A 25,252-nucleotide genomic window follows, 5' to 3' on the forward strand; every position below is an offset into this window, starting at 1 on the left:
CAGTGGGGACAGCTTGCCCACCCCCCAACTATGGGGCCGTGGGGGCGGTGCCCCCACAACTTTCAGACGGAATACCCCATTTTTTGCAAATGTTTTCTTTTTTTGTTGAAAAAGCCAAGGGATGAAAAATAAGTGGCCTAAAACCACCGGTGAGAAAACTATATTTGGGGAGACCCTAGGTTGATCTCTATTATGGTGTGCCCCCCCCCCCAGTCTGAAAGTAGTTCCCGCACCCCTGAGTTTCTCTACGCTATTGAATCACGCCGGTGATTCTAACTTTTAGGTATCTACTACGCAACCTTCTCACATTAATTTTTCTTCAAGCGTTTTGGGAGGGGGGCCAAAAGATATGTTGGCCCCCTTTCAGGCTTTTGGGGGGCCATGGCCCCGGTGGCCCCCTCCCTGAATCCACCAGTGGGGGGGCGGTGCCACCACAACTTTCAGACGGAATACCGCCCTTTTTGCAAATGTTTTCTTTTTTTGTTGAAAAAGCCAAGAGATGAAAAATAAGTGGCCTAAAACCGGTGAGAAACTAGATTTGGGGGGACCCTAGGTTGATCTCTATTATGGTGTGCCCCCCCCCCCCCCAGTCTGAAAGTAGTTCCCGCACCCCTGACTTTCTCTACGCTATTGAATCACGCTGCTGATTCTAGTAGGTATCTACTACGCAACCATCTCACATTAATTTTTCTTCAAGCGTTTTGGGGGGGGCCAAAAGATATGTTGGCCCCCCCTTTCAGGCTTTTGGGGGGGGCCATGGCCCCGGTGGCCCCCCCCCCCTGGATCCGCCAGTGGGTACACTTCAAATCCATCTAGCCATATATCGAAGTCTTCACCTTCATGGAACTTCTCTGGAGTGCTGAGACTGAGCGCCATATTTACTTGCTGTGGCCTGTTCCGGGTCCACAGTGATATCCACAATCATATGCAACAGTCGCGACTCAGTTCACCGTTCAGCCTCACTCCAACTCAATCAAACGTCTGTTAAGTTACTTTGCACCAATCTTCTCTCAAATAAAAATTATCGTGATAACACTCGATATCTGACGTTACGTTACACTACTTAATTAATATCTCATCCTTGTCGCCATTATGTTGTAACTTAGAGTTCGTTTAGTTTAATTCCTGTATTCGAGTGCCTTACATATTCAAGACCAAATTATAACACACCGTTCAGTTTGTGCCGAGAGAACGTTCAAATTTTCTCCGATAAAATATCGCGTTCTCGGCACGTACAGTTAAAACACGGATACCTCTTATGAGGTTAGTGACCTCTGACATAAAAGGTCAGTGACCAACACAACAGTACCCATTTTTGGGTCAATTTTCCAAATTTTAGGTGGGGGTGGATTTTCCCATTTTTTGGTCTATTCTGATTCCATCTGGGCCAAAAATAGCGAAATCAAACGATTTCTAGGGGTCGCGAATTCAAAATGAAAATGCCAATTTTAGCGAAAAATTGACCAAAATTATGTTATTTTATTTTGGAACAAGGTTGCAATGCGAACAGGTTGGAGTCAATTTTCCCATTATTTGGTCTATTCTGATTCCATCTGTGCCAAAAATAACGAAACCAAACGATTTCTAGGGGTCGCGAATTCAAAATGAAAATGTTAATATTAGCGGAAAATCGACCAAATTAGCAATATTTTATGTTGGAACAAGGTTACCATGTCCACAGTTTGGGGTTGATGTTATCATTTTTTTTTGCTCCGTTCTGGATCTAACAGTGACAGAAATAACGATATCAGACTACTTTTAGGGGTCGCGAGCTTGCATTGGAAGTTTTGATTTTACTTGGAAAAATGACTTCATTTTAACGACTATAAATATGCAAAGCCAATGTGTTGCAGTGGTATTGATGACTGTTGGACACCGTGCAACACTACTTCAGTTGTATATTTGACGTGCAGCGGTAAAAGAGCACCAAATATATCTACAAAGACATAAAAACAGCATTAAGCTATGCCGGTATGCATGACCTTTTCCAATTCGCTAGACGACCTCCCTGAGTCCCGGAGTTGCAGACGGCAGAGGGAGGGGCGCAAGCTTTACACCACCGCGCCTTTGGGTGACCGCTGTGCTTGAGTGTAGCTTTGCCCCTCCCCCACAAACACCCACAACCACACACATAATGCGACTGTGCATATGGAAAAACAGCTGGAGGAGAACATCACAGGAGGAGAGGAACAATGAACTTCATCCTCACCCCATTAAGAAAGCAATATGTTTGCAATCTTGCTGATGACGGACAGCACTGGCCTGGCCGAAAGCGTGCACGACTGCTCGTGGCTCCAGTTCTGGGCATGTGCCACTACAAGCAGCTGTTGACATGAGACGGGTGCAGATATCATGCCATGGAACTAGTGCCTGGTGATGGCCGCTGCCAGCAGCATCCTTGCAAGATAAAGTAACGGATCTTACGCTGCACTCTACAGGCCCAGTCCAAACCCTCAGATGGTGCTGAACTGAACTCGAATGGCATTGCCTAAAGCTGGAAATTAGGAAGGTGCAAAATCTAAACGACTCAGCCAACTCCGAGGCAGAACCTTTTACTGATTCTTGGCATTGACTGGGGGCCGACACAGTGGGTGGGCCATGGACCTTAGGCGGCGGACCTGATTCTCCTCCTCTTCAGCCTTTGCATGCACACTCCTTTATATGATGCGTCTTGGTGCCACCATACGGCCCATGCAGGATGAAAATCTTCTGCTACATTAGGTTCTTCAGATTCAGACGCCAATTACCTGAGATCACAAGTGATTTGTGCCAGAAGCTGTGAAAGTTCTTCGTCACATACCTATCAACCGTGCACGTATTAGCGCATGGCTAGTCCCCCGTGTCGAATAATTAATATGAACTCGTAAATGATCGGATTGTATCGGAAACTCTTACATGAACGGTGTGTATCTGTCCCCACTGAAGAAATGAAATGGTACATGGTTGGTGGGCATGGATAGAGTCGACTCTTTGGAGTTTCTGTTTTTGGATCAGAAGTTGATCTTTTTTATAGAACACCCATAGGTAGTTCGAAAAAAAAGGTATTTATCCTACCCTGTCTATAGGTGTTTTACATCGTAGCCGTGAGTGAACAGGTCGGCGTTTCTTGTGGAAGTATACGGTCGAAATGGTTTGATCGTTTTTGAATTAAATGGTTTGAAATACATTCGGAGCCATATTGATCTGTCAGATGTATCCTGAGCACAAACTTTAATTGTATGGACACAAAGAGCCTGTCATGAACTGAGATATGGCAACTGAAACTTCACATTTTAGTTTGACCTCAAAGGTCATCAAAGGTCACTAATGCAACACAAAAAGAAAATATCAAAAATGATTGCACGCTGACCAGATTCAGAATGATACCAGCAACAGGAGCAAAACATTCTGGCGCTTTTCACCAAATGTTACAATATCGACATTGTAATGATCGCTAGTAAAGCATTTAACCGTAACCACGTGATGGAACACATCGATCTGGATGAAAAAGGAGCGTTCAATGACCCCTCTACCCGACTCTCGAAACAAAAAGTTTGCCTTCGTTGCGACTTACTATCAGCGTAAAATAAGCATATTTCTAGGTAAATACGCAAATTTCAATCTCAATTCGCGACCTCTAAACCACCTTTGATTTCAAAATTTTTGGCACCATTGGAATCAGGAGCCGCGAAATAATGGGAAAAACCACCCCCACCCACAAATTTCCAAAATCGGGAAAAATGGGTACCCCTAATACGCATAAAAGGTATCACAAAACCTTTTTATGGATGCAATTATTGAGGCGTCCGGCCCTGCAGCTAGGATGTCGCATCTGGTGACCTGGCTGCCTGCCAAGCACGGTCAGAGCAGTGGACCCTCCAGGGCGCAGGTTCAGGGCGGCTGGGGGCAGCCGTCCGGCAGCAGGTCAGCCCAGTACGTCCAGGTGTAGTTCCAGAGCTTCGGGTCGGCCCGCGGGTCAGCCGGCACCTTCCGAGAGGGCACCATGGAGGCTCGCAGCTGGTCGAGCCGCTCCTCGAGCTGGCGCCGCAGCAGGGGCTGGGTGTCGGAGAGGTCTGTCGTCTCGCACGGGTCGGCGACCACGTCAAACACGCAGCCGTCGGCGCAGTGGGCTGCGGTCGGCCGCTCCGTGTCACACTCCACCGCCAGCTGCCGGCGCAGGGAATCGGCCGTCTCCCGGTCGACGGGACGGCCGAGCTGACTCACCGCCTGCCCGGCGGGGCTCTCAGATAGCAGCGCGAACATATCGAGACCGGAGCTGTTCCGAGCGCCGGCCGAGTACCAGCCGTTGTACGGGAACGGCTCCCCCTGCACCAGTTTGTACCTGGCGTCCACCATCAGGGCCGAGTAGTTGTTGCTGGGGTCGATGTTGTGTAAGATGGTCCTGTCCGTGTCCTGGTCGGGCGCGGCGCCGGTGAGCACGGGCCACTGGCTGACGCCGTCCAGGGCGGGGAGGCGGTCCGGTGCCCCTCCTGCAGCCTCCAGTAGTGTCGGCAGCCAGTCGGTGATGTGAACGGTGCGCTGTACGGGGCGGCTCCAGCGCGGCAGTCGGGGGCTCCAGACCAGCGCCGAGCCGCGCACACCTCCCTCCCAGAGCGTGTACTTGCCGCCGCGCAGGGGCCAGTTGGAGGCGGCGTTACCGTCTACCCCGTCCACCGCGCCGCCGTTATCAGTAGTCACAACAATCAGCGAGTTAGAGAGGAGGTCGGCCCGGGCCAGCGCGGCCACCACCCGGCCCACCGCGGCGTCCAGTGCCGCCGTCACGGCCGCAAACGCCCGCCGCTGGGGGTCTGTGATCCAGGGGAACTGGTCGGCGCCGATCGCCGGGCCGGGCTGCAGCGGCGCGTACGAGTTCCCGGCGTGTACCGCCTGGTGGGCGAGATACAGGAACAGCGGCCGGGAGGCATTATGGGCGCTGATCAGCCGCTCAGCCTCCTCTGTGAAGATGTCGGTCGAGTAGCGGCCCAGCTGGTCGCCGACCGGCTCCAGGTCACGGTGCAGGTCCAGCCCCCAGTACTCCCCCTCCTTGGCAGTGTGATCATAGTAGTCTCCATGGCCGGCCCAGAAGCCCAGGTGGGATTTGAAGCCGCGCTGGGACGGCGTGTACGCCCGCCTGTAGAAGCCCAGGTGCCACTTTCCCACGGCGTGGCAGCTGTATCCGAGCGGCTCCAGCAGCTGCGGCAGTAGCGTCTCGTTCAGTCCGAGCCCGTACGGCTCGGCGGCGTAGATGACGTCCGTCTGGAGGCCGGTGTGCGTCGGCAGGCGGCCCGTCAGCAGCGCTGCTCGGGACGGGGTGCACAGCGCGTGCACGTAGTATCGGCCCAGCGCGGCGCCGCTGAACGCCAGCGCATCCAGGTTCGGTGTGGGGATCTGGTCAGAGCCCCGCAGACTGGTGTCGTCAAAGCCCAGGTCGTCGGCCACGATCAGGATGATGTGTGGCGGCTGCGCGGCACTGGCGACGGTCAGTAGAGCGGCCAAAAGCACGGCGGCCAGAGCCATGTCTGCGGGACGGGGCCGCGCGGCACGGAGCCGCCACTGTCACTGACGCCGTCGGCGGTCGGGAACGGAGCATCTGCGGCCGCAGAGGCGCCTTCAGGGACCAGTGATGGAGGCACTTTGCAACATACGCAGTTCTGAACGAACGAGGGTCCAGAATAAACCAAGAGTCGCTGCTACTTTATCAGTCAATTCATTCGTTTAAATTTTCGCCAATAGGCAATGCCCATACCCAGAACTCAAAAGTATTTCACCGGTAATTACGTTAACTGATGCACTGATGCTCACCATTAGGCGGAAATAATCTTGTCGTTTCTTATCAAGTCTTTTACTTTCTAGTCTTGGTATTTAGAAGGTTCCTTCTTTTGAAATACTTGTTTTACTAGTGTGACGTTATGGGCGCAAAATGACCTTTGCAGTCGGCGCGCCCTAAAGCCCCAATAAGCAAACAAAACCCTTCGGCTACGGACGCTGTGTGCCAGCTCCCTCGGCGCCCTCCGCACGACACACCGGCGTGCTGATTTGTTTTTGCGTGATGTTCGGTCAGTCGCCCGAGACTGGACCCAGCAATACAAGGCAGGGTGTGACACATACACCGACTACACAGTGTTTATTTATTTCACTTCGAAAAGCACATTTGCTGCTATGGCTGCTTGTCACTCTGCAGTAACACAGGCTGAGACAGATCTGTGGATCAATGAGAATATGGAGACATAAGTGTATTTGGTAATATCATGTTCACGTCACAACATTCATTGTTGTGTCATTTACGTATCAGGGTGTGTATCTGTAAGGAAAAGGTAGAGTTATGCATTATGGAAAATAGACATGCTTGCCAAAAAGCTATAAGACGCAGTCAATGCGCGAACAACAAATGTAACGAAAACCACGAAACCCAATGGATGTAAACCCCCTGGTGTGCGGGCAGCGTCTCTGCACCAGCGTCTGCTGGAGAAGGAGCGCTCCGAGGCCGAACTGCAGTGCCGCCTGGACCAGGGCCGCTCTGAGCTGGAGGCCGTCCGTGCCCGGCTGTACTCCGCCGAGACGGAGGCGGGGGCCGCGCGCCGCCAGAGGGACGCCCTGCGGGCCGAGCAGGGCCGCAGGATGAGGTGAGTGAGGACAGGATACTGCCGCACTGACGGACGGCGCTCTGGAACGGGTGCAGTCAGCTGCGAGAGGTCCTGCTAGTGTGGAAGAAGGTGGTCTGTGGCTCTCAGCTATCATGATTGATTTTATTTACATTTCGGAAATTTGTGAAGCCGGGCGTGTGCTGTTGGACCTGTAACTGACTGTTTAACCCTGTGTGTTATTCGCTCGCAGCTGCGTCCGTCTGGCCGTGCAGGAGCTTCGCGGCTGTACTGACTGTTTAACTCCGGTGTATTATGTAGGCTGTAACTGACAGTTTCTGTTCCGCCCGCAGCTGCGTTCGTCTGGCGGTTCAGGAGCTGCGCGGCTGTACTGACTGTTTAACTCCGCTGTATTGTGTAGGCTGTAGCTGACGGTTTCTGGTCCGCCCGCAGCTGCGTCCGTCTGGCGGTTCAGGAGCTGCGCGGCTGCCTGAGTCTCCCTCAGAGGGCCCTCCAGGAGCGGCTCTCGGAGACCCTTGCCGACTTGCTGAGTCGCCGGCGCGCGATGCAGCTCCAGCTGTCCGCCGCACAGGTCAGAGGACGGGGAGGGCACCGCGGGCACACTGGGATACCGTACAACGCACAGTACGCGGCCAGCAGAGAGCGGCGGCGCTGTCAGTGTCTGGACTGCTTCCTAGTGTTAGGTACTGAGTCGGTAACCAATACATTTACTGTAGCCGTATCAGGTTTATAGGTAGATTCAGGGAAGTGTCGAAATAGGCTGTTTGGGTGCTTCTAGTCAGAGCTCAGCCGGCCTGCTCGCAGTGTATGTCTGCTTACTGTACGCGTTTCTCCATCACAGGAGGCTCGGGACGCGGCTGAGGGCGAGCGTCAGGGCTGTAAGGCGCAGCGGGAGCTGCTGGACAGTGCCCTGCAGCAGCTGAAGAGCGGCGCCCCGCAGCTGCAGGAGTGGCTGACACGCTGCCAGGCCGCCGAACTGGAGGTGAGAAAACCGCGCGGTAGTCTCCGTAATTCATAGGGCCCGGTGTGTTGCGTAGTTTCTGGCAGATGAGCATGTGAAGATGGGAAGTGGGCCTGTTGTGCATCGCCGTCCCATACTTATAACATTACGTTAATTGCACACCATACGCACATGTGTCGTAAAACACCGTACCCCCATGTGTCGAAGAACTGCTGTAGCGCTGGACGACTGGTCGACAGGTGCTCGCCGTGTCTTTCCCCCGACTCTGATTCCCCCTCGCTTCCCAGCTGGCCACGCTGCGGCCGCGCTGCGAGCGTCTGTCGGCAGAGTGCGCCCTGGTCCGCACTCAGCTGGACGATCAGGAGCGGCGCGCGGCAGACGCCGAGAGCACCGTCTGTCGGCTAACCAACCGGCTGGAGCTGCGACAGCTGGAGATACAGGTCAGCCTGCCGAGAGCCAGATTTGGGTAGGAGGCTAGAGATTTGCTGTGCAGCTTAGTGCTGTGTGCCTTGTCTTATAAAGATAACATATTCCAGCTAATGTTCTAATATTTTTCATATTTTTTTTAGCACGGTGGGAAAGGTCCATGAAATAACCCACAAGCACTGCTGTCCAATGCTGTTGCACAGACGGTAGTTGGTGCCAGTCAAATCCCGGGGAGTGTTGACGGTCGGATGCCGGTGTTCCAGCTCGGCTTGGTCGCTGACGGGGACACCGCCGCCGACTCTGCACCACTCCCTGCCACGGAGACGGCCGGTGACTCCGGCCCGGCGCGGCCCGCCCCCCGGACGGGTCCGCAGTCCAGCCGGCTGCCCGTGCGCCGCCCGCCACCGGTCGCTGTCCGGAAATCCGCCGGGGACGGAGCAGTGAACAGCACGGCCCCGCGGGAGGCACGAGGGGATCGGCCGACTGAGGATAATCAGCTCACGGTACGATGTTGCTTACGCTGATCATGATATAAACATCTGACATCGTCACTCAGCGGTCTTACGCCGCTGGTAGCCAGTCGTTGTCGGCCTAATGTAAAAAAGTTTGGGAACTTCCTTATTCTGTTTCATTGAAACAGGACGCTGATTACCGTGTTTCTCGATTGTCTATGCAATAAAATGCAGTGATTGTTATGTCGCCCAATAGTTTTTTTTTAGAGCTGCTGCTGGTGGACTGCTTATGTCGCCGCCTGGCACCAGTGTCCTGATCTCTTTGACCTCTCCTCTCCAGTTGGCCTGTAATCTTACCTGACCCCTCCCCGTTTCCCTCAGTCGGCCTGTGAGCAGCACGCCGAGGCTCTGCGCGGCGTCCTGGCGTGGCTGGCCGGCCGGCGGGACGTCTGTGAGCTGCAGAGCCGGCTGTCGGACGCGCTGCAGTCAGCCGCCACCGCCGCCGCTCTGCTGCTAGTGTCTGCAGACACTCTGAGGATGGTGTGCGGACTGCCGGCACCCGGGCGGCCGCCCTCCCCGGCGGGAACGTACTCCATACCGTCCCCGCCAGCGGTCGGTGAGTAGCGGTGAGACGGGTGAGAGCGATGAGACGAATGGGAGCAGTGAGAGGCAGCCCCGCCGGCCGCCAGGGTCACCCACCGCTGCACGCAGGGGATGCGGACTCGCTGGGTATTACCTGTTAAACTCCCTTTTGTCGGGGTGATATTGCATCGATAATACTCGAGCTTGTTGATGAGCCCTAAACGTCTCGATCTGACTGTTGCGCGCCCCTTTCAGACGAGCTCCCGCCCGCGGCCGGCGAGGTCCCGTCCCCGTCAGACGAGATCCCGCCGTCCGGCGCCGCTGACGGTGATCGCGCGGCGCTCCCCTCGGCGGCCGGCTCTCTGCGCCGACTGCGCCTAGCCGAGGCGTCTGTCGCCTCGCTGCAGCAGCGGCTGAGACAGAAGGAGCAGAGCTGCGACCAGTTCCGGCGGCTGCTGGACGAGACGCGTCAGCAGGCGGCCCGCCAGGCGGAGCAGCACAGCCAGCAGCTGGAGCGGAGCGGGCAGCAGCTGCGGCAGCAGCTGGCCCTGGTCGCCAGGTGAGAGAGAATGACCAGTTTCAGAGTTTTGGAGGTGGGAGTAAACGCCCCCACTCCGTCAAAGGCGTTCGACTGAAAGTTTATTCAACCGCGAGTTAAAGTCATGACATGGATGAGGTGAAATGCGTTTTCAGCCTGACTACAATGATGTGCTTGCGCCGTTGGTTGTGCTGTTCCAGTCACTGTATGGTGAATGAAGCAGACTTTCTCTCTGAAGTGTGTTTATAGGGTCCCAATATTTGTCGCTTGACCCGGTTGATGACCTTTTCTCCCTGTGTCCGCTCCCACAGTCTGGAGGCGGAGCGCAGCACGCAGCGTCCGCTGTCTGACAGCGGCGGCGCCGAGCCGTCGCGGACTGGTGGTGACCGTGCCCCTCTGTTTTCGTCCACAGTCTAGAGGCGGAGCGGAGCGCGCAGCGTCCTCTCTCTGACAGCGGCGGCGCCGAGCCCGCCCAGCTGAGCCGACTGAACGAGTCGGCAGAGCTGGTGGCGGAGCAAGAGCGGGCCATCGGGGCTCTGATGGAGCGGCTGCGACAGAGCCGGCAGCAGGAGGCCGCCTGCCGGGAGCGCGTCGCCAGGTGGGTCACTGCGGGCAGTGAGTGGTCGGCACCACGCACCTGACCTTACATCACTGTCTTCATGTCCGCCTCCTCATTCTGCGTCTAGCTGTCTTTTCTGCTTCCTCCTTTCTCAATTTGCTCGTTTGTCGGTGTCCATGCGCGACAGGCTGTAGGCAGCGAGGGTGGTCTGTACCTGATGTATTTCCCTATGCGGCAGGCTGGAGTCGGAGCGCCGGGAGACGGCCCAGCTCCTGCAGCGAACCGTCTCCTCCCTGAGCGAGGAGCGATCCCAGCTGCGAGCTCAGCTGGAGCAGCAGAGGCAGCAGGCGGCTCAGGCGGCCGAGGCGCGACAGCGCGCCCAGGCCAAACTCGTCAGCCGGCTGAGGGAGATCCTCCTGCTCAAGGAGCAGCAGCACCACGCGCTGGCCAGGGTGCTGAAGGACGTCAAGGTACGTGACTTATCCAAACATTCGCCTGAACTCAAGATACAGGAAAAAGTAGCATTGGTGCAATAATGCAGCCAGGGTAATGCAAGTATATCATATCACTGTGCGTAGGGCTGTAATGTATATTCTGTCGATGCCTACGACATATCCATGTCAGTGACTGTATGTAATTGTGTCCATGTGTCAAGTGTGCGGCTGTGTGATATTTTTCCGTACGTCCTCTGCTAGGCCGAGCTGGTGCAGATCGTGGAGGAGGCGGCCGGCCTGTGATGTGTGGTTGTAAGTCAGTGTGACTGTCTATGTCCGCCGCAGGCCGAGCTGGTTCAGACCGTGGAGGAGGCGGCCGGTCTGTGATGTGTGATGTTATGTCATTGTGTTACGGTATGGTGTGATACTCCGTGTGTCCTCTGCAGGCCGAACTCGTGCAGACGGTGGAGGAGGCGGCCGGTCTGGACCAGCAGCAGCTGAAGGGTGGCCCGCCGACGGCTGGCTCCAGCGGCCGTGCCGACACTGACGGAGGTCTGCCCGCCCTCCTGGCCAGCGCGCAGCAGCAGCTCGACGACACCAAGAGTGAGTCGCGGCCGGGAGCGTGGAACCGACGGATCAGCGCCAGCCTGGTCCATTAAATGTGGTAGATAACGATATATAGCGCCAAATGATGCCCAAGCGTATCATCTCATCTTTATAAGCTCATTTATAATTCACATACGCGGCATTAACGGGTATAAATGGTAATGAATAAATAGGTATGTGTGTCATCATTATATCATGCAAATTAACCTCGGATGAGCCCAGACGAGAGTCCAATTTAGAGCCGTTGGGCGTTGAATGTAATCGAAATTGCTTATGATTGTGTTTCTTGTCGCTGGTCATAGCCTAACCCTTGTCTATCGTTTTGTGCTTTAGTTATTTAGCTCACCACCTCTGTGCACAGGTGAGCTGAACGAGCGCACGCTGCGCTGTCACAAGCTGCAGGCGGAGCTGCATGAGGCCGACCGCCGGCGCCGCGACGAGTGCGGCCGGCTGCAGCGGCAGCTGGAGACGCTGAAGGCACGGCTCGAACAGCCGGCGCGGTCGGCGCGTGCACCCGGAGACCCCGCCAAGGTAACCACAGGGGATGGGCAGGGTAGGGGTGGTAATTCCTAAAGCAAAGCCGTAAGAATTACCACGCTTCGCGAAATGTAAAGCGAAGAAGTTTGGTAGACAAAGGCACACCTACTATGGACGTCAAACCCCTTGAGACCTCACTTTTTTGCGATAATTTTTAAATGCGTCAACTTTCGTTGACAATATTCTGGCAATGTATGTTTCAGAACCTGCCGAAACTTTTATTACTAAGGTATTTTGACGCCAAACAATTATGGAAGGTACTTCTCATTCACTCGTAATGTTAAGGTCAATTCAGGCCCGGGCAGAGGCTTGCGCTCGGCCACACTCGAGCCCCGCCACCAGCGCCATCTGCTCTTAATGCCATCTACCAGCGCCCGCTACCGCTACCAGCTACCGCCCACCATCAAGCCTGAATGGAGCGCGAGACGCGAGTGACCGGTCGCCGGGCAAGGAGCGCCGGAGGGGTAGGGCGGAGCTTAGCGCTGACGTCATTACGTGGCTCCGCCCCATGAGCGCGTAGCCTCTACCCAAACAGCGGATTCGTTCCGTGAAATTTAACATTACGAGTGAATGAGAAGTACCTTTAATAATCGTTTGGCGTCAAAATACCTTAGTAATAAAAGTTTCGGCAGGTTCTGAAACACACATTGCCAGAATATCGTCAACGAGAGTTGACGCATTTAAAAATTATCGCAAAAAGTGGGGTCTCAAGGGGTTTGACGTCCATAGTAGTCCGTGCGGCTTAGCTATGGTCAATATTGCGCTCCGGGTGACTGACTGGCTGCTCTCCACAGATCCAGGAGGAGCTGGCAAAGTGGGACGAGCGGAAGAAGTGGCAGCGCTGCACGGAGCGACTTAAGGCTCGGCTCCGGGAAAAGGAGGCGGAGAGTGAGCGACACCAGCTGGCGGCGGCCGGACTGAAGGACACCATCCACCGGCTGGAGCGGGAGCGGGCCGTCTACGAGACCAAGATCCGCACACTGACTGGTGAGAGAGATGTGGTGACCGCACCGCCCTCCGCGTCTGTGTTCCTGCTGGGTGTGTCATGGTGGGGTTAGATATGATCTTCTGACAGAACAACTGAATTACTTTAGTCTTACCCGCTTTGTCATTTCACTGGAATCACACCCAACGATTGCATTCCAAGACTGGCCTTGAACTTCATGGCTACCTTAGTTCATGCGGTAATGCTTTTCTCCCTTTTAACCGTCCAGTTACCAGCTGTTTGTTCAGTCAGTACAGCAGTGACCACTTATGGATGCGGGCGTGGCCGGTCTCCGTGGTACACTGACCCGTGGTTCGTTGACCCGTCCTCGCGGTCCGTTTACCATACCAGGTTATCCGCTGACCGCACTCTGTCCCCCCGCCAGCCCTTGTGTCTGAGGAGCGTTACGTGGCGCTGGAGCGCGACAACCAGCAGCTGAAGGAGCAGCTGGCGCAGCTGCGCGGCTCGGAGCGCGCGGACGCCGGAGCCGAACTGGAGCAGCTGAGACAGCGGGTGAACATGCTGAACGGTCGGCTGGCCGCCCAGCGCGCCGCCGCCAGACAGGGAAAGGTACGGCACTGCCCAGCGCTCCTGGAGCACACCGGACGGAAACTAGAACATCAATGATGGAGGACGGCATGCGGACGGGGTATTGCGACTCAGATGCCGCTCAGGATACAGGAGCGGAATGATATCTGGATGCATGGGATACTGGAGGATAAGTCTGTTCTGCATATTCTGACAATGCTCCACGTGGTCTTACAGTGACCTTTCTTTACCCGTCTGTTCGCCAGAACGCAGCCGCCAACCTGGCGAGGTTCCAGAAGCAGCTGGCTGAGCTCACGGCCAGAAACGAGGAGCTGGAGCGGGAAAACGGAGAACTGAAGACTGAGCTGGCCGAGCTGCGGTCAGTGGACGATGGAACTGGGGAGAGGTGGGCCGGGATGGGGAAGCCAAGTGCTTGGGGAGGAATATTGGTTAGGAAGCTGGTTAGGGAGAAAGCTCAGGCACGCCACTGTTCGTTAATGGTGTAAAATTCGGCTTCGTTGTAAGATTCTGTCCCAATCCGTTTCAACATCGCATCCGTCTGTTTCCATTTTCCGCCTCTCGTATGCTCAGTTAACGGCATGTAACTCCACTAAGCCCGTGAGCCTGACGTTTGAGTTTGAGCCGCCGTTTGACCCAGTGTGTTGTCCTGTGGCAGGCGTGCGGCTGAAGAGAGCAATGCCCCGCCCGCGGACGGCGGAGGCGGAGGCAGCGACCGGCCGGCGGAGCGGGAGAGTGCGGGGCCCGCGACGGACGCCGGTACCGTCTCCATCCTACGGCGACTGGTGGAGCGGCTGAGGGCGGACAACCTGCGACTGCGGCGCCAGCTGCTGAGGCACACCGTCACCAGCACCACCGAGGAACAGGTGGGGAACTGACACTGGACTGTCACCAGCACCACCGAGGAACAGGTGGGGAACTGACAGGGCTGTCATTAGCACCACTGAGGAACAGGTGGGGAACTGACACAGGACCGTCACTAGCACCACTGAGGAACAGGTGGGGAACGGGGGCAGGAGAGAGAGGAACGGGTGGTGAACGAGTACAGAATGCAGAAGAACGTATGATGAACGGGGACAGGTGCACCTCTGAGTGTAGAATACGGACTGAGAGGAGACTTGTGTTATATCACCGAGGGGCAGTTGAAGGATAAGCACAGTGAGGATCAAGGATTGTTCTATCGTCGTGCTGACCCGACGGCCTCACTGACCCGTCCGCCCCTGTCCCCGGCAGGTGGAGCTGATGCGCTCGGAGCTGAACTGTGTGGTGGCAGAGCGGGACAGACTGGCGGCTCAGCTGCAGCGGCTCACCGCCTCCTGAGCCCCGCCGACCGGTACCTGCTGCTCTGCGGGAGCACCAGCGCGAACGGTGGGTCGGTGCTCACTGCGCTTACAGCGACCGGCAGCTTTCTAGTTGCCCTAACATGGAAAGTGTCATCTGGGAAAGTGTCATCTTCATAGCCGTCCTAAGAAGGGCAGTAGCCAGTGCCGTCCAGAGTATACGAACAACGTGCTTGCCTGTGTGCATCGATCATGGTTGTCTCTCTGGGGTTTTCAGCTGTTTCAGTTTGTTCCTCCGTCACTGTTTTCTTTATTTATGACGTAATTATTGATTTATGGAGCGTCAGACCATCAAGCGTAACTAAATATGTAGGAATTGGCGTAAATGTTTGCTAATGGAGTACAAATCTGAGCCAAAGCGCATGTAACGATAAATCGAGTATAGAGAATCTCAAGTGGATATGATACTGTAAAGCACGACGGCTGATGAGAGTACCATACGGTTCACGGTACTTGAAAGTACATCAACTTTCAATTTTGCATGACTTATTGAAATTTCGTTTTCCATCAAGCCTTTTCATCCCATCACATTCTTTTTCAAACGAGTGTCATTATGAACACAGAACGGAATGCATGCTTAGGTCGCCTTTTGACCGGCGTGTAACATTTCTTGCGATGATCCAGTACAATGCTCTGCCGCCCGGTGGCAAAAAAGCGTATGACCAAAAAGCAAACTTTTCAGGAGAGCAGATTTAAAGTTCTTAGGAACTTTGGTACCTCACGTGAGCCCTGTTGGTCTCTCAAACCCGTAATTAGCACCATTTTGAAGCATTTTGATTGATCTTTGATATGGTAACATTAAAAAATATATGTATAATTTAGCCTGACAGCATAACAGCCCAACGTTTTTTGCCATCTGTGGGAGTGTATATCTTTGACGAAGTAGCTGCAGCCAGAAAGGCGCATCACCAATGTGCGGCAGCCAAAAAACCGTAAGTTGTGACTTACGGTTTTTTGCCAGATTTCCCACACGGACACGCAAGCTTACTGAGTACTGTACGCTTTTTCCCCCAATGAACTTCCTGAATGAATGAATGACTTATTACGTACGATGATTTAGATTTGTATTGTTACGTGTGTCCTAGCATCACCATTTTCGCTATAGATATTAACGTCAATGTTGTATTCCGCCCGATGCATTTAACGTAAGAACATACCTGTCAGTTTTATCTCAGCAGTACTTTAAAATGTTTCTCTCTCCCTTGTTATTTCATTTGCACAGATTACACTCATTTCTGCTAAAGATGTAACTTAAAAACGATTACTTCAGCCTCCAATGCATTGTATTGGTTTGATCAATGCTCACACCAAATGAAAAAATCGCATTCAGCAGCTAAAGGCAAACAACTGAATGTTGTCAAAGCGAGTGTGTACTCAGTCGATTCGTCGACTGAAAAAGACAGCCTCACTACACTCGGAAGAAATGAAAACTAGAATGACAAAAAAATGCATTCAACTTGTGGCCTTGTTCTCATGTCGCGTGAACACTGAAATCGTCGCTTTCAAAACCAGCAATAACAAAAACCTAATGCAAATGCACGCACGGTTTTACACCCAACCAATTGATCATGAGTGCAGACCTGAGGACATGACTCAGAACTTGCCACCTGCCACATCTTTACGTTGATCGGGGACGTTTAGCTGTAGCCGCCGTCTTTCTCGGGAGCTGCCTTTTCGGGGTGTCTGGGCCATTTCTCGCGGGGGCGCTGAGAGCGTTCCAGAACTGTCGCTTGTGGGCCTGCATATATGGTCCGAGCTCCCTGCGGATGGTGTCGATCTTCTCGCGCTGAGAGTCTCCTCCTTCAAGTTTCTCTGGTGCTTCATTTTCATCAAACGTAGTTTTCAGGACGTCATACGCATTCCAGTGTGCCTGGTCGAAGCTTTCTTTCAAGAACAGACGCCTGTCTCCCCGCCTGGTCTCCGCGACCTTCACGCTGGCGAGGTACGGCCGCTTGCCCTCTTTTGCCAGCAGGTTCAGCTTCTGTCGGCTGACTCCGTCCTGGAAGTCCTTAAGTGAGTTCCTGTCTAACTCGCAGTGTCGCATTCCAGAAGTGCCGACTGCTTCGACGAAGTCGCTGAAGTCTTCTGTTGTCTTTTGCTTCCTTAGGCTTTTGTTTATGACCTGGTGCGCTGAATCGGCGCTCATGCTTGTGTGGCCTGCTTCCAGGTACTTCATCGTCAGTTTTTCCAGGGCCGTGTTTTCATTGTTTACTGCTAGAACCATGGTTGTCAGCCACAGCCAGCACTTGTTTTGTCCACTGCAGTTGTCACAATATATCGTTATGCTTTTGAAATCTCTGTTGGTTTCAAGGAACTTCCAGTAGGCGTTGCTCACCTCCGCAGCTCCTCTTCCCATGATGGCCTCGTGCCACAGCACGCAGATGGACGATCGCTTCTGCACATCTTTCCGGCACTGCGTTTCACTCTTGTCATCGGCAGCTGGCATGAGCACACTGAATGTTTCGTTGAATGCCACCAGTCTGGGGACAAAGTAGCATTGTTTCACGGGCAGGATGGGTAACACTACCACCTTCATCATATCTGCTGATACGATCAGTTCGTCGTCCTTCCACGCTCGATTCGCGTCGTTCCTGTACTCGGCTCGAGCCCGGCGAGCTTGAGTTTCGTGCTCTGCCTGAGCCCTGCACGTTTCACACGCACCGTCTTGGTCATGCTCCTGCCCGCTCTCCTGAATGTGTTGTTGGAAGATTTTGCACGTAGGACACTCTTCAGAACCTAGAACGGTGAAGCCAATGTTCAAATCCTGAACACACCTCCTGTATGTGTCTAGGGAGCAGAACGACGGATGTTTTTCATTGAAGTCGTCGTACATGATTCTGGCATTGATGTCGCTGGGCAGATAGAGGCGATTTGGGGCATGGTTGTACCTGTAGTGGTGAGAAACAGGCTTGAAAGACTTGATGTGACTTTCGATGACCTGCCTATCAATCTTGTTGGCAGGTGGATGGCGCCCTCTTCTGTCGGACTGTGGGACAACTTCGCTTCCAGCTTTGAGGACAGCATTTCTGACTGCTTCGTCGTTGTTGTCCTTCATCCCGAGAGTGGTTAGGAAGAACGGTTTGCACACTCGCTTCATTCCACCATCGCCAGTGGGCAAATGCCACGTGAGGTGCCTTCGCTTCCCATCTTCCTGTGCTTTCTCCAGTTTCACGTAGGTTCGGAACCATTGCTTCCTGACTTCAACATCCAAGTGGTTTACTTCACTATTGATGTGACATCTGAGAGTCTCTGATATGTGATCTGAGCACCGGTTTGCACAAGTGCCCCTGAGACAAAGCGCAGGAGCTGCTCGCACAGGATGCTTTAGCTCGTACGCACGTATCCTTTCCTCCGGCTTCCGGTTTCTCCTTTTGTTTCCTGTCGTTGGTCCGGAAACCGTTGTCTCGTGCTGAGCGGATTGACCCGCATCTCGACTGTCCGGTGCCTCATGCGACTCGGCTTCGAACGGGATGTCATTTTCGACAGCGAGGTCAGCAATGGCATCGGTATCCCTCAGTTCGGCATCGCCTCTCAGTGTTGTGTTCAGCCAGTAGGTGACTTCTGACGCTAACAGAGGATGGCCTGAAACCTCATCTGTCGCACTTGGCAGTTCTAGCTCCGTCTCTTCACTGGAGAGCTGTGGAAGGGTATCAGCATCAGCTACTTGATTGGATCCAGCTGATGACGGGACGCATCCATCCGAATCTACAGCCGGTCCGCACTCCCGGTCAGTGACTACTGTTTGAATCCTTTCGTACTCGAACGCCGTAGCCAGCTCCATCACAGTCGTCTGAATCAATTCTGGGCCTGTGACTGTTCTGGTGTCGGTTCCAGAGTTGGTTCCTGCGGTGACGCCTGGGTCCGTTTCTGCAGTAGCCTCGGGGTCCGTTCCCGCCGGATCGACAGAGTCCACTTCTGCAGTTGTTCCAGAGTCGGTCTCTGTGGTGGCTCCTTGGTCAGTTCCCGCTTCGAAGATGGAGTTAGTTTCTGCGCTGGCTCCAGTGCCGACTTCCGCGTTGGTTCCGAGGCCAGTTCCTGCGAGTGCTTCGGCTCCTCGTTCGGTTACTTGAGCGGCTTCGGAGTTAGCTCCTGCGATGACTCCTTGATTGGCTCTTGTGGTGGGTTCTGGGTCCATTCCTGCGGTAACTTCGGAGTCCGTTCCCGCCGGAACGACGGAGTCAGTCTGTGCAGTGGCTCCAGAGGCGGTCTCTTCAGTGGCTCCGGGGTCGGAGCCTCCTGGGGTGCCTTCGGATTTGGCTCCTGCAGCAACTCTGGGGTCGGTTTCTACGGCAGCTTCAGGGGTGGTCGCAGAGTCGGTCGCCACTGAGTCGCCGAAGCTATTTTCCTCTGGGGTTGCTGGATCCATTTCTTGCTCGTCGACTTCTGAAACCGAGACATTGGTCTTTTTAGACAATTGTACATTGGATATTTCCAAAACACTTTCACCTTTATGTAATGCACAGTGCATTTTGCTGTCAAACGCAAATACATAAAATGTGAATTATTAGGTAGACTATCTGCTCATAAGTGAATGATGGGTTATTATACGCGTATTTATACATGAAGTGATGTAACTTAGCTATACGACACCCTGTATCGGGTGCTAAAATCGGTACGCACCACAGAGCACAGACGATATTTAAAAAAATGACAGTAATTATCCCATTGAGACGAATGTGTTAAATGTTGACAGTGCAAACACACCCTTAACTGCCGTTATCTCAAAGAGCAAGACATAAACAGACATAAGCAACACAAAATTGACATTTTGAATACATTCCACGTTCGGGACAGTAGATGACAAGGATGGCCGATGGGATGCAGTCGATCGAAGATGCATTTCAGCGTTTTTTGGGTTAAAATGCATATTCATACCAATTGAAACAAATACTCATTACATTTTCACCCACTTCGAAACCTGAGCCGCCCTGTTTTGGCGGTACCGGCTCCTCACAAAATGTCCCGGCGGCATAAGGTCCGGCTGCAAGCCAAATATCGGCGCCGATATCCGGCTGGCGGTTGGGCTCCGCATCCCTGAACAGTACCTACCTACATTTGAAGACCATACTTACTTGTCAGGAGATAGGAGCTTGCAGGAGGTTTGTAGACGATAGTTCCTGGCCACGTCTTCTTGCCGTGGATCATGGTTACTCGTGAACCGCCACAGTGCTGACCCTTGAGCGCCGTGATCGGAACATAATGGGAACCTCCTTTGCTTGAGTCGTCCCACTGCACTAATACGTGCACTTTTCCCCCAATTATTCGCTCAAACGAATAAGGCACTTGTCCTTTTCTGGGCATGGTGCATAAGCAAAGTCTAAAACGCCATTCAAAAGCACTGAGCCTTTCCCTGCTAAATGCAAGGCCCTCTAACCGCTAAATGGATTTAAATACCCGCCAGATTTAAATGCCGGTAGCGCGAGATCGCGTCGACCTCGTGCAAATTTGCACCGCTATGGATCCTCGTTCCAGGAGATTTCAACGAAAAAAAGCGCAACTTCACTTGAAGCCATCCAACATTGCAGCCAAAGAAGCGTACGAAGCGACTTGCGCTTTTTTGCCTGAGCGTAGCTCCTGCCGACTGGAAGCTACGCTTAAGCGCATCTGTTTCATGTGTCGTCTAATCAGGCAAAAAAGCGTATGAGAACAATTGCGCTTCTTTTGCCTGCATTCAATGAGTTTATTTCAATGACATGCGCTTTTATTCCTCAAATTATACACCATGCGCTCTTTTGCCTGATGTTGCACGACCGAAATAATTATTTTGTTTTCAGTGCATAAATTATATTGCATATAACTTAGGCAATAATGTCCATGCTAATAAACGAATATTGTATACAGATGGATCTCCTTATTCTGAATCGATTGATACCAAAAACGCATTTTCGGCCAAAATCGAGTTATGCTTCTTTACCTCCGGGCGGCAGTGCTAGTCTTCGTATATGTTGAGGTCTCAGACTTATGCATACAATACCAACACTGCCAATTAATGTGAATGCTTGAAATCGATAAGTCTTTTTGAAGCCTCTTTTCCAGCTTCCTATGCCATCATGATCGGCTGATGTATTCTTTGTTTGGCGCTAGTAAACTAGGTTATGTGATCTGAAAAAATAAGTTGAAAGGTTGTTTTCAACAACTGAAAATAAGTTGAAAGGTCATCGACCATCGATATCATCAAAATATTGAAGCTATGGTCGGATTATGATCTTTTTTCTTTCGATACGCTCGCCGACCTATTTTATGCATTCGTGGAGGGATGAGTTTCATTTTTAACGAGTCTGACTTTGAGTTTTCTCTTTTTGTATCCCTTCCTAATATGTGACGAAATTTTATGCGAATGAAATGAACGTTTTCGCATAATCTTCATCACCTCATCATGTGTGCGGTGTGTGTCGATGGGAACCCAGTGCGTCCTATGGGGTTCCCACAGCAAGCAGGACGAAAACGGAAACGGAACTAGTCAGCTCCAGGGTTTTGCACTGAGGGCTCTGTATTACATGGATGTGCCGTGTTCTGATTCATGTGCTGTGTTAAAACTAGTCACGACGACTTTTATCTTATGACGAGTCGACAATGTAGACGTTTAATTATTTAGAGTTTAGTCCAATCCAGCTCGCCTAAATTTGTGTGCGGTGATTCATAAATGATGATTTATGTATAACATAAACGTTCTGTTGATCTCATGTTCGTAAGTTAAATAGCTTTATAAGTTGCATCAAATGAATATGTGTAGGTATTTATTATTTATCCTTGGCCTATTTATCAATGTTATTTGCTTATGTCTCGCTCGTGGAATTTCCTTACTCACGCAGTAAAGTAATGGCACTTAATGCAAAATCGGCACGTAGTAAATGTTCGCGTATGTGAGTGCTGCTATTCCTAAAGGCTGTTTTAGGCAATGGTTAGCTGAATCTGGTGGCTCAGACACCCATTGGACATTGTGTATTCGTAAGTGTGAAAAGAATGTTTTTTGTGTGCCTTCTGTAACAACACCGTCCACTCGAGCATGTTTGCCTTCTCTTCATACACCACTAGCTTTCTGGCGTAATGAATACACTGACTACAGGCACTCTAAATCGTTCGTGGTTTATCAAGGATAAGCTCAATATCGTTACACCTGGTCTGCAAGCACTGATGCACTGATGGAAGCAAGGCCATATATAGTGCTGGAAGCCTGAAACACAATGCTACAAATTTCTTATAGCCGATTGTGTGGGATATACGATAGTGACTGCGGGTTCACTGACAACCACTGCACGAGCTGGGCCAGCAAAAATCAACCCACTGACCGCCGTGACCGCCGTGACCTCTATTTGCTGAGAATCAGGGTATGTCGGGAATGGCATAGGCGATTTATTCCTAATCAAAATTATCCGTTCAGTGTCTTATGACATCTTCCTTTGGGAATAATCGAACATGATTCGTTTCACTTTTGCATCACGCTCTCCAGAAGCATTAAGCTTGGAGCGTTAACCCTGAACGTCCGCCCAAGCCCAGCAGCATGGCTGTAGAATCTCCCATCTCTCGCCGGCGAAGCTGCACGGACATCCCGTGTCTGGTCCTGTTCGCTGGGTTCTTAGTCGGCTGGGTGGTAGTTGCCGGTATTGCGATGTCGCAAGGCTCCATCAAGCGTTTTGCCATGCCGTCCGATAGCAACGGCGACATTTGCGGCGTGGACAAAGGCGTCGAGAAGAAGCCCAACCTTATCTTCTTTGACCTGACGAAGTGCGCGCATTCATCAGCGGTCATCTTCGGGTGCGCAACTCCCCAGATGTGCGTCAAGGAGTGCCCGGACTCGTACTTTTTCGGCGCCGTTCCGGCGATGCTTGCCGGCGCCGATTTCGACGGCAGGGTGACCGACCACCTGAAGGCGAAGCTGCGCTACTGCCTGCCGGGTGTGAACCGCACGAGCCTGACGTACGGCCGGCTGGTGGACGGCTACCACTGCGCGCCCTGGTACGTGCGCTCGAGGCCGGTGGCCGGCCGCTGTCTGCCGGCAGACATCGAGCAGGCGGTGGGCCACCTGCAGCAGCTGTCCAGTCAGATGAACCAGCGGCTGGCCGGCACCGAGGCGCGCCTGCTCAGTCAGCGGATCCAGCTGATGGCGCCGCTGGCCGCGAACGTCACCAGTGACAACAGCACGGCCGAGCCGGGCCCCGCCCCCAGCACCAACGGCACGGTGGGCACCGACACCAACACCACCCAGCCGGTGAACGTCACCCTGCCCGAGTCGCCCGAGACCAGCGAGGGAGACTCCATCACCAAACGCGTGCTGAAGGTAAGCACTAACGGGGCTATTCCAACAAGGGAAGTTTATCGGTGATAGCTCTAGGTCAATTTCTCAGTAAGGAAGACGGGGCTATTGTATTTTTCATTGTAGAGCATATCTTATTACTATGTGAGTGTTGCACTCCGAATTATTGTAAATTGAAACAACCTACAACCAATATCCCCTTGGGATCTCCACTTAAGCATACTTCGCTAACCGAACCTAATGTACTCTATGTCATTTGTCGTGTGTGATCGCTCCGACACTATACCTGCGACACCCACGGGAGTGGTATGCGACTGATACGTCCCCCGGTGTTCTGACGCCTCCCCTCGGTCCCCGGCAGGCTGCCTCCGAGGCGGTCCGTCAGATGCGCTTCATCGGCGTCCACCTGGCGGGTCTGACGTGCGTCAGCCTGGTGACGCCGCTGGTGCTGGCGCTGCTGGTGGTGCTGCTGCTGCGCTGCTTCATCGGCCCGATCGTGGTGCTGGTGCTGGCGGCGGTGGCGGTGCTGCTGGCGGCCGCCTCGGCGATCTGCGCGCACCAGTACACCGAGCTGTGCGCCGCGCCGCCGACCGCCAACGACACGGCCGCCGCGCCGCCGGACGGCAAGGAGGTGCCGCTGCAGGAGAACCCGAACCTGTGGCTCGGTCTGTCGGTGGCCGCCGGCTGTCTGCTGGTGCTGCACCTGGTGCTGGTGCTGGCGCTGCGCCGCCGCCTGGTGCTGGCCGTGGCCATCCTGGAGCAGTGCAGCGCCGCCATCGGCGACATGCTGACGGTGCTGCTGGTGCCGGTGCTGAGTTTCGCGCTGCAGCTGCTCGTCTGCCTGCTGTTTGTGCTGGTGTTGGTGTTCCTGATGGGCAGCCCGCACCGGTGGCGCGTGTTTGGTGAGTGCGACCAGTGCGACCGGTACGCTACCGGCGACATCTGCTTCCCGGGCGAATTCGCTGCCCGCTGCGGCGAGGTCTGCCCCAACGCTACCTGCTCCAGCACACAGAACCTGCGACTGTACGCCTACAACGCCTTCGCTCTGGTCTGGGGCGTCTGCTTCGTGGCTGCCATCAACCAGATCGTCGTGGCCATAGCCTTTTCGACGTGGTACTTCAGCACTAGTAAGAGCTTTAGTCTGGTACTACCCCTGCGGGCCTATGTGCTGGCGTTGATATTTCACAGCGGCACAGCTGCCTTCGGATCACTACTCATCTCCATAGTAAAGGTCTGCCGCGCTACCCTCACCTGGCTCAAGTCCCGTCTGGAGAAGCGCGGCGGCCGGCTGGCCGGCTGTCTGGTCTCCTGCTGCCAGTGCTGCTTCTGGTGTGTGGAGAACGTCATCCAGTTCATCAACCGGCGCGCCTACATCGTCACGGCTCTGGAGAGCGTGGGTCTGTGCGCGGCCGGCCAGCGCGGCCTGGCCGTGGTGATGCGCAACCTGGCGCGGGTGGCGGTGGCCGACTCTGTGACGGCGCTGGTACTGTGGCTCAGCCGGCTGCTGGTGGTGGCCGCCAGCGTGCTGCTCGTACACTGGACCATGGAGGCGGCGCTCAGCGAGCCAGTGCCCTGGCTGCTGCCGGCAGTCTTCAGCGGACTCATCGCCTACGCCGTGGCCGGCACAGCATTCTCCGTGTTCGCCATGGGCGTCGACACGATATTCTACTGCGCCATGGTGGATTTGGACGAGAACGACGGCAGCGCGGCGCGGCCGTACGCCATGTCTCGCTCTCTGGCCAAGGCGCTGGGTGTGTCGGGCGCGCCGCCGCCGACTCCCGGCGCCGGGGAGCCGCCTCCTCAGGGACCGGTGACCGGGCCGCCGCCGGGCCTCCAGCCGTACCGCCCGCCCTCCGACTTCTGGTCGCAGCCCAAACAGCAGCCACAGGCGCCCGGACAGTTCATCCACCCGGGGGAGGTGGAGAGGCCGTTCACACCGGCCACGCCGCTGCCCTCGATCCCCCGCAGCGGCCGCTGACCGGCCAGCAGCGGCGACCGGCTCTCTATGGGAACAGACCTCGGGATGTGGCGACAAGGAAACGGCGGTCAGAACGGGTGGTCCACTGTGGCTCTCTGGGCAGCCAGAGACGATGGAACATTAGAGCCCCGATGGGTCAACGACAGGGATCTAACGAAAACGCAAAAACATACGTTTTCAGCGAACGATATACTACAGTTTCCAGACGCCTTGACGTCTTTACGACGGTAGGGTATGGCAAAGTGGTTTGGGCTTTTGCCGATCAACACCTACTCTGGAGTGAGACTCCGGGGCATCGAGGGAGTTGTTTCTAGTCCTTTGTCCAAAACATAACAGAAAATCGTCTTATCAAATATATGTTTAAAGCAAAAAGTATGTCGTGTTAATTGCTGATATAGCTAAAAGCCAGCCAATTCTGGGTCCATGGCGAAGCACCTCTAATACCGCCCGGGCAGCTTTTGTGTGGCATTGGT

General features: G+C 54.0%; 3 protein-coding genes across 3 annotated transcripts in view; 2 read left to right on the forward strand and 1 right to left on the reverse strand.

Annotated features, from left to right (window-relative positions):
• LOC122367742 (centrosomal protein of 290 kDa-like) overlaps positions 1–21,623 on the forward strand; it is a 39,328-nt gene extending 17,705 nt beyond the window's left edge. Inside the window, exons 23-39 of the mRNA XM_043341100.1 lie at positions 6,422–6,602; positions 7,014–7,152; positions 7,423–7,563; positions 7,830–7,982; positions 8,232–8,471; positions 8,802–9,036; positions 9,258–9,561; positions 9,953–10,138; positions 10,338–10,569; positions 10,980–11,136; positions 11,501–11,670; positions 12,471–12,663; positions 13,047–13,231; positions 13,456–13,568; positions 13,866–14,073; positions 14,441–15,176; positions 20,475–21,623. Of these exons, the coding sequence (XP_043197035.1) occupies positions 6,422–6,602; positions 7,014–7,152; positions 7,423–7,563; positions 7,830–7,982; positions 8,232–8,471; positions 8,802–9,036; positions 9,258–9,561; positions 9,953–10,138; positions 10,338–10,569; positions 10,980–11,136; positions 11,501–11,670; positions 12,471–12,663; positions 13,047–13,231; positions 13,456–13,568; positions 13,866–14,073; positions 14,441–14,527 (2,924 nt within the window). The 3' untranslated portion in view covers positions 14,528–15,176; positions 20,475–21,623. The remainder of the gene's footprint in view (positions 1–6,421; positions 6,603–7,013; positions 7,153–7,422; positions 7,564–7,829; positions 7,983–8,231; positions 8,472–8,801; positions 9,037–9,257; positions 9,562–9,952; positions 10,139–10,337; positions 10,570–10,979; positions 11,137–11,500; positions 11,671–12,470; positions 12,664–13,046; positions 13,232–13,455; positions 13,569–13,865; positions 14,074–14,440; positions 15,177–20,474) is intronic.
• LOC122367747 (arylsulfatase B-like) lies at positions 777–5,540 on the reverse strand. The gene has a single exon (XM_043341105.1). The coding sequence runs from the start codon at positions 5,494–5,496 to the stop codon at positions 3,871–3,873; it is 1,626 nt and encodes a 541-aa protein (XP_043197040.1). The 5' UTR covers positions 5,497–5,540; the 3' UTR covers positions 777–3,870.
• Positions 21,624–21,818: 195 nt separating the features above from the next.
• On the forward strand, positions 21,819–25,151 carry LOC122367746 (choline transporter-like protein 4). The gene is made up of 2 exons (XM_043341103.1): positions 21,819–22,825; positions 23,163–25,151. The coding sequence occupies exons 1-2, from the start codon at positions 22,049–22,051 to the stop codon at positions 24,777–24,779; spliced, it is 2,394 nt and encodes a 797-aa protein (XP_043197038.1). The 5' UTR covers positions 21,819–22,048; the 3' UTR covers positions 24,780–25,151.
• Positions 25,152–25,252: the final 101 nt, after the last annotated feature.

This window comes from Amphibalanus amphitrite, unplaced genomic scaffold (genome assembly GCF_019059575.1).
Source record: "Amphibalanus amphitrite isolate SeventyFive unplaced genomic scaffold, NRLGWU_Aamphi_draft 000894F_arrow, whole genome shotgun sequence".
Lineage (NCBI taxonomy): Eukaryota > Metazoa > Arthropoda > Thecostraca > Balanomorpha > Balanidae > Amphibalanus > Amphibalanus amphitrite.

Bases quoted from the DNA above. Each gene is read 5' to 3' on its own strand.
- LOC122367747 (XM_043341105.1), bottom strand. From the start codon at position 5,496: ATGGCTCTGGCCGCCGTGCTTTTGGCCGCTCTACTGACCGTCGCCAGT.
- LOC122367746 (XM_043341103.1), top strand. From the start codon at position 22,049: ATGGCTGTAGAATCTCCCATCTCTCGCCGGCGAAGCTGCACGGACATC. The intron at 22,826-23,162 runs GTAAGCACTAAC...GGTCCCCGGCAG, and splicing joins TCACCAAACGCGTGCTGAAG to GCTGCCTCCGAGGCGGTCCG.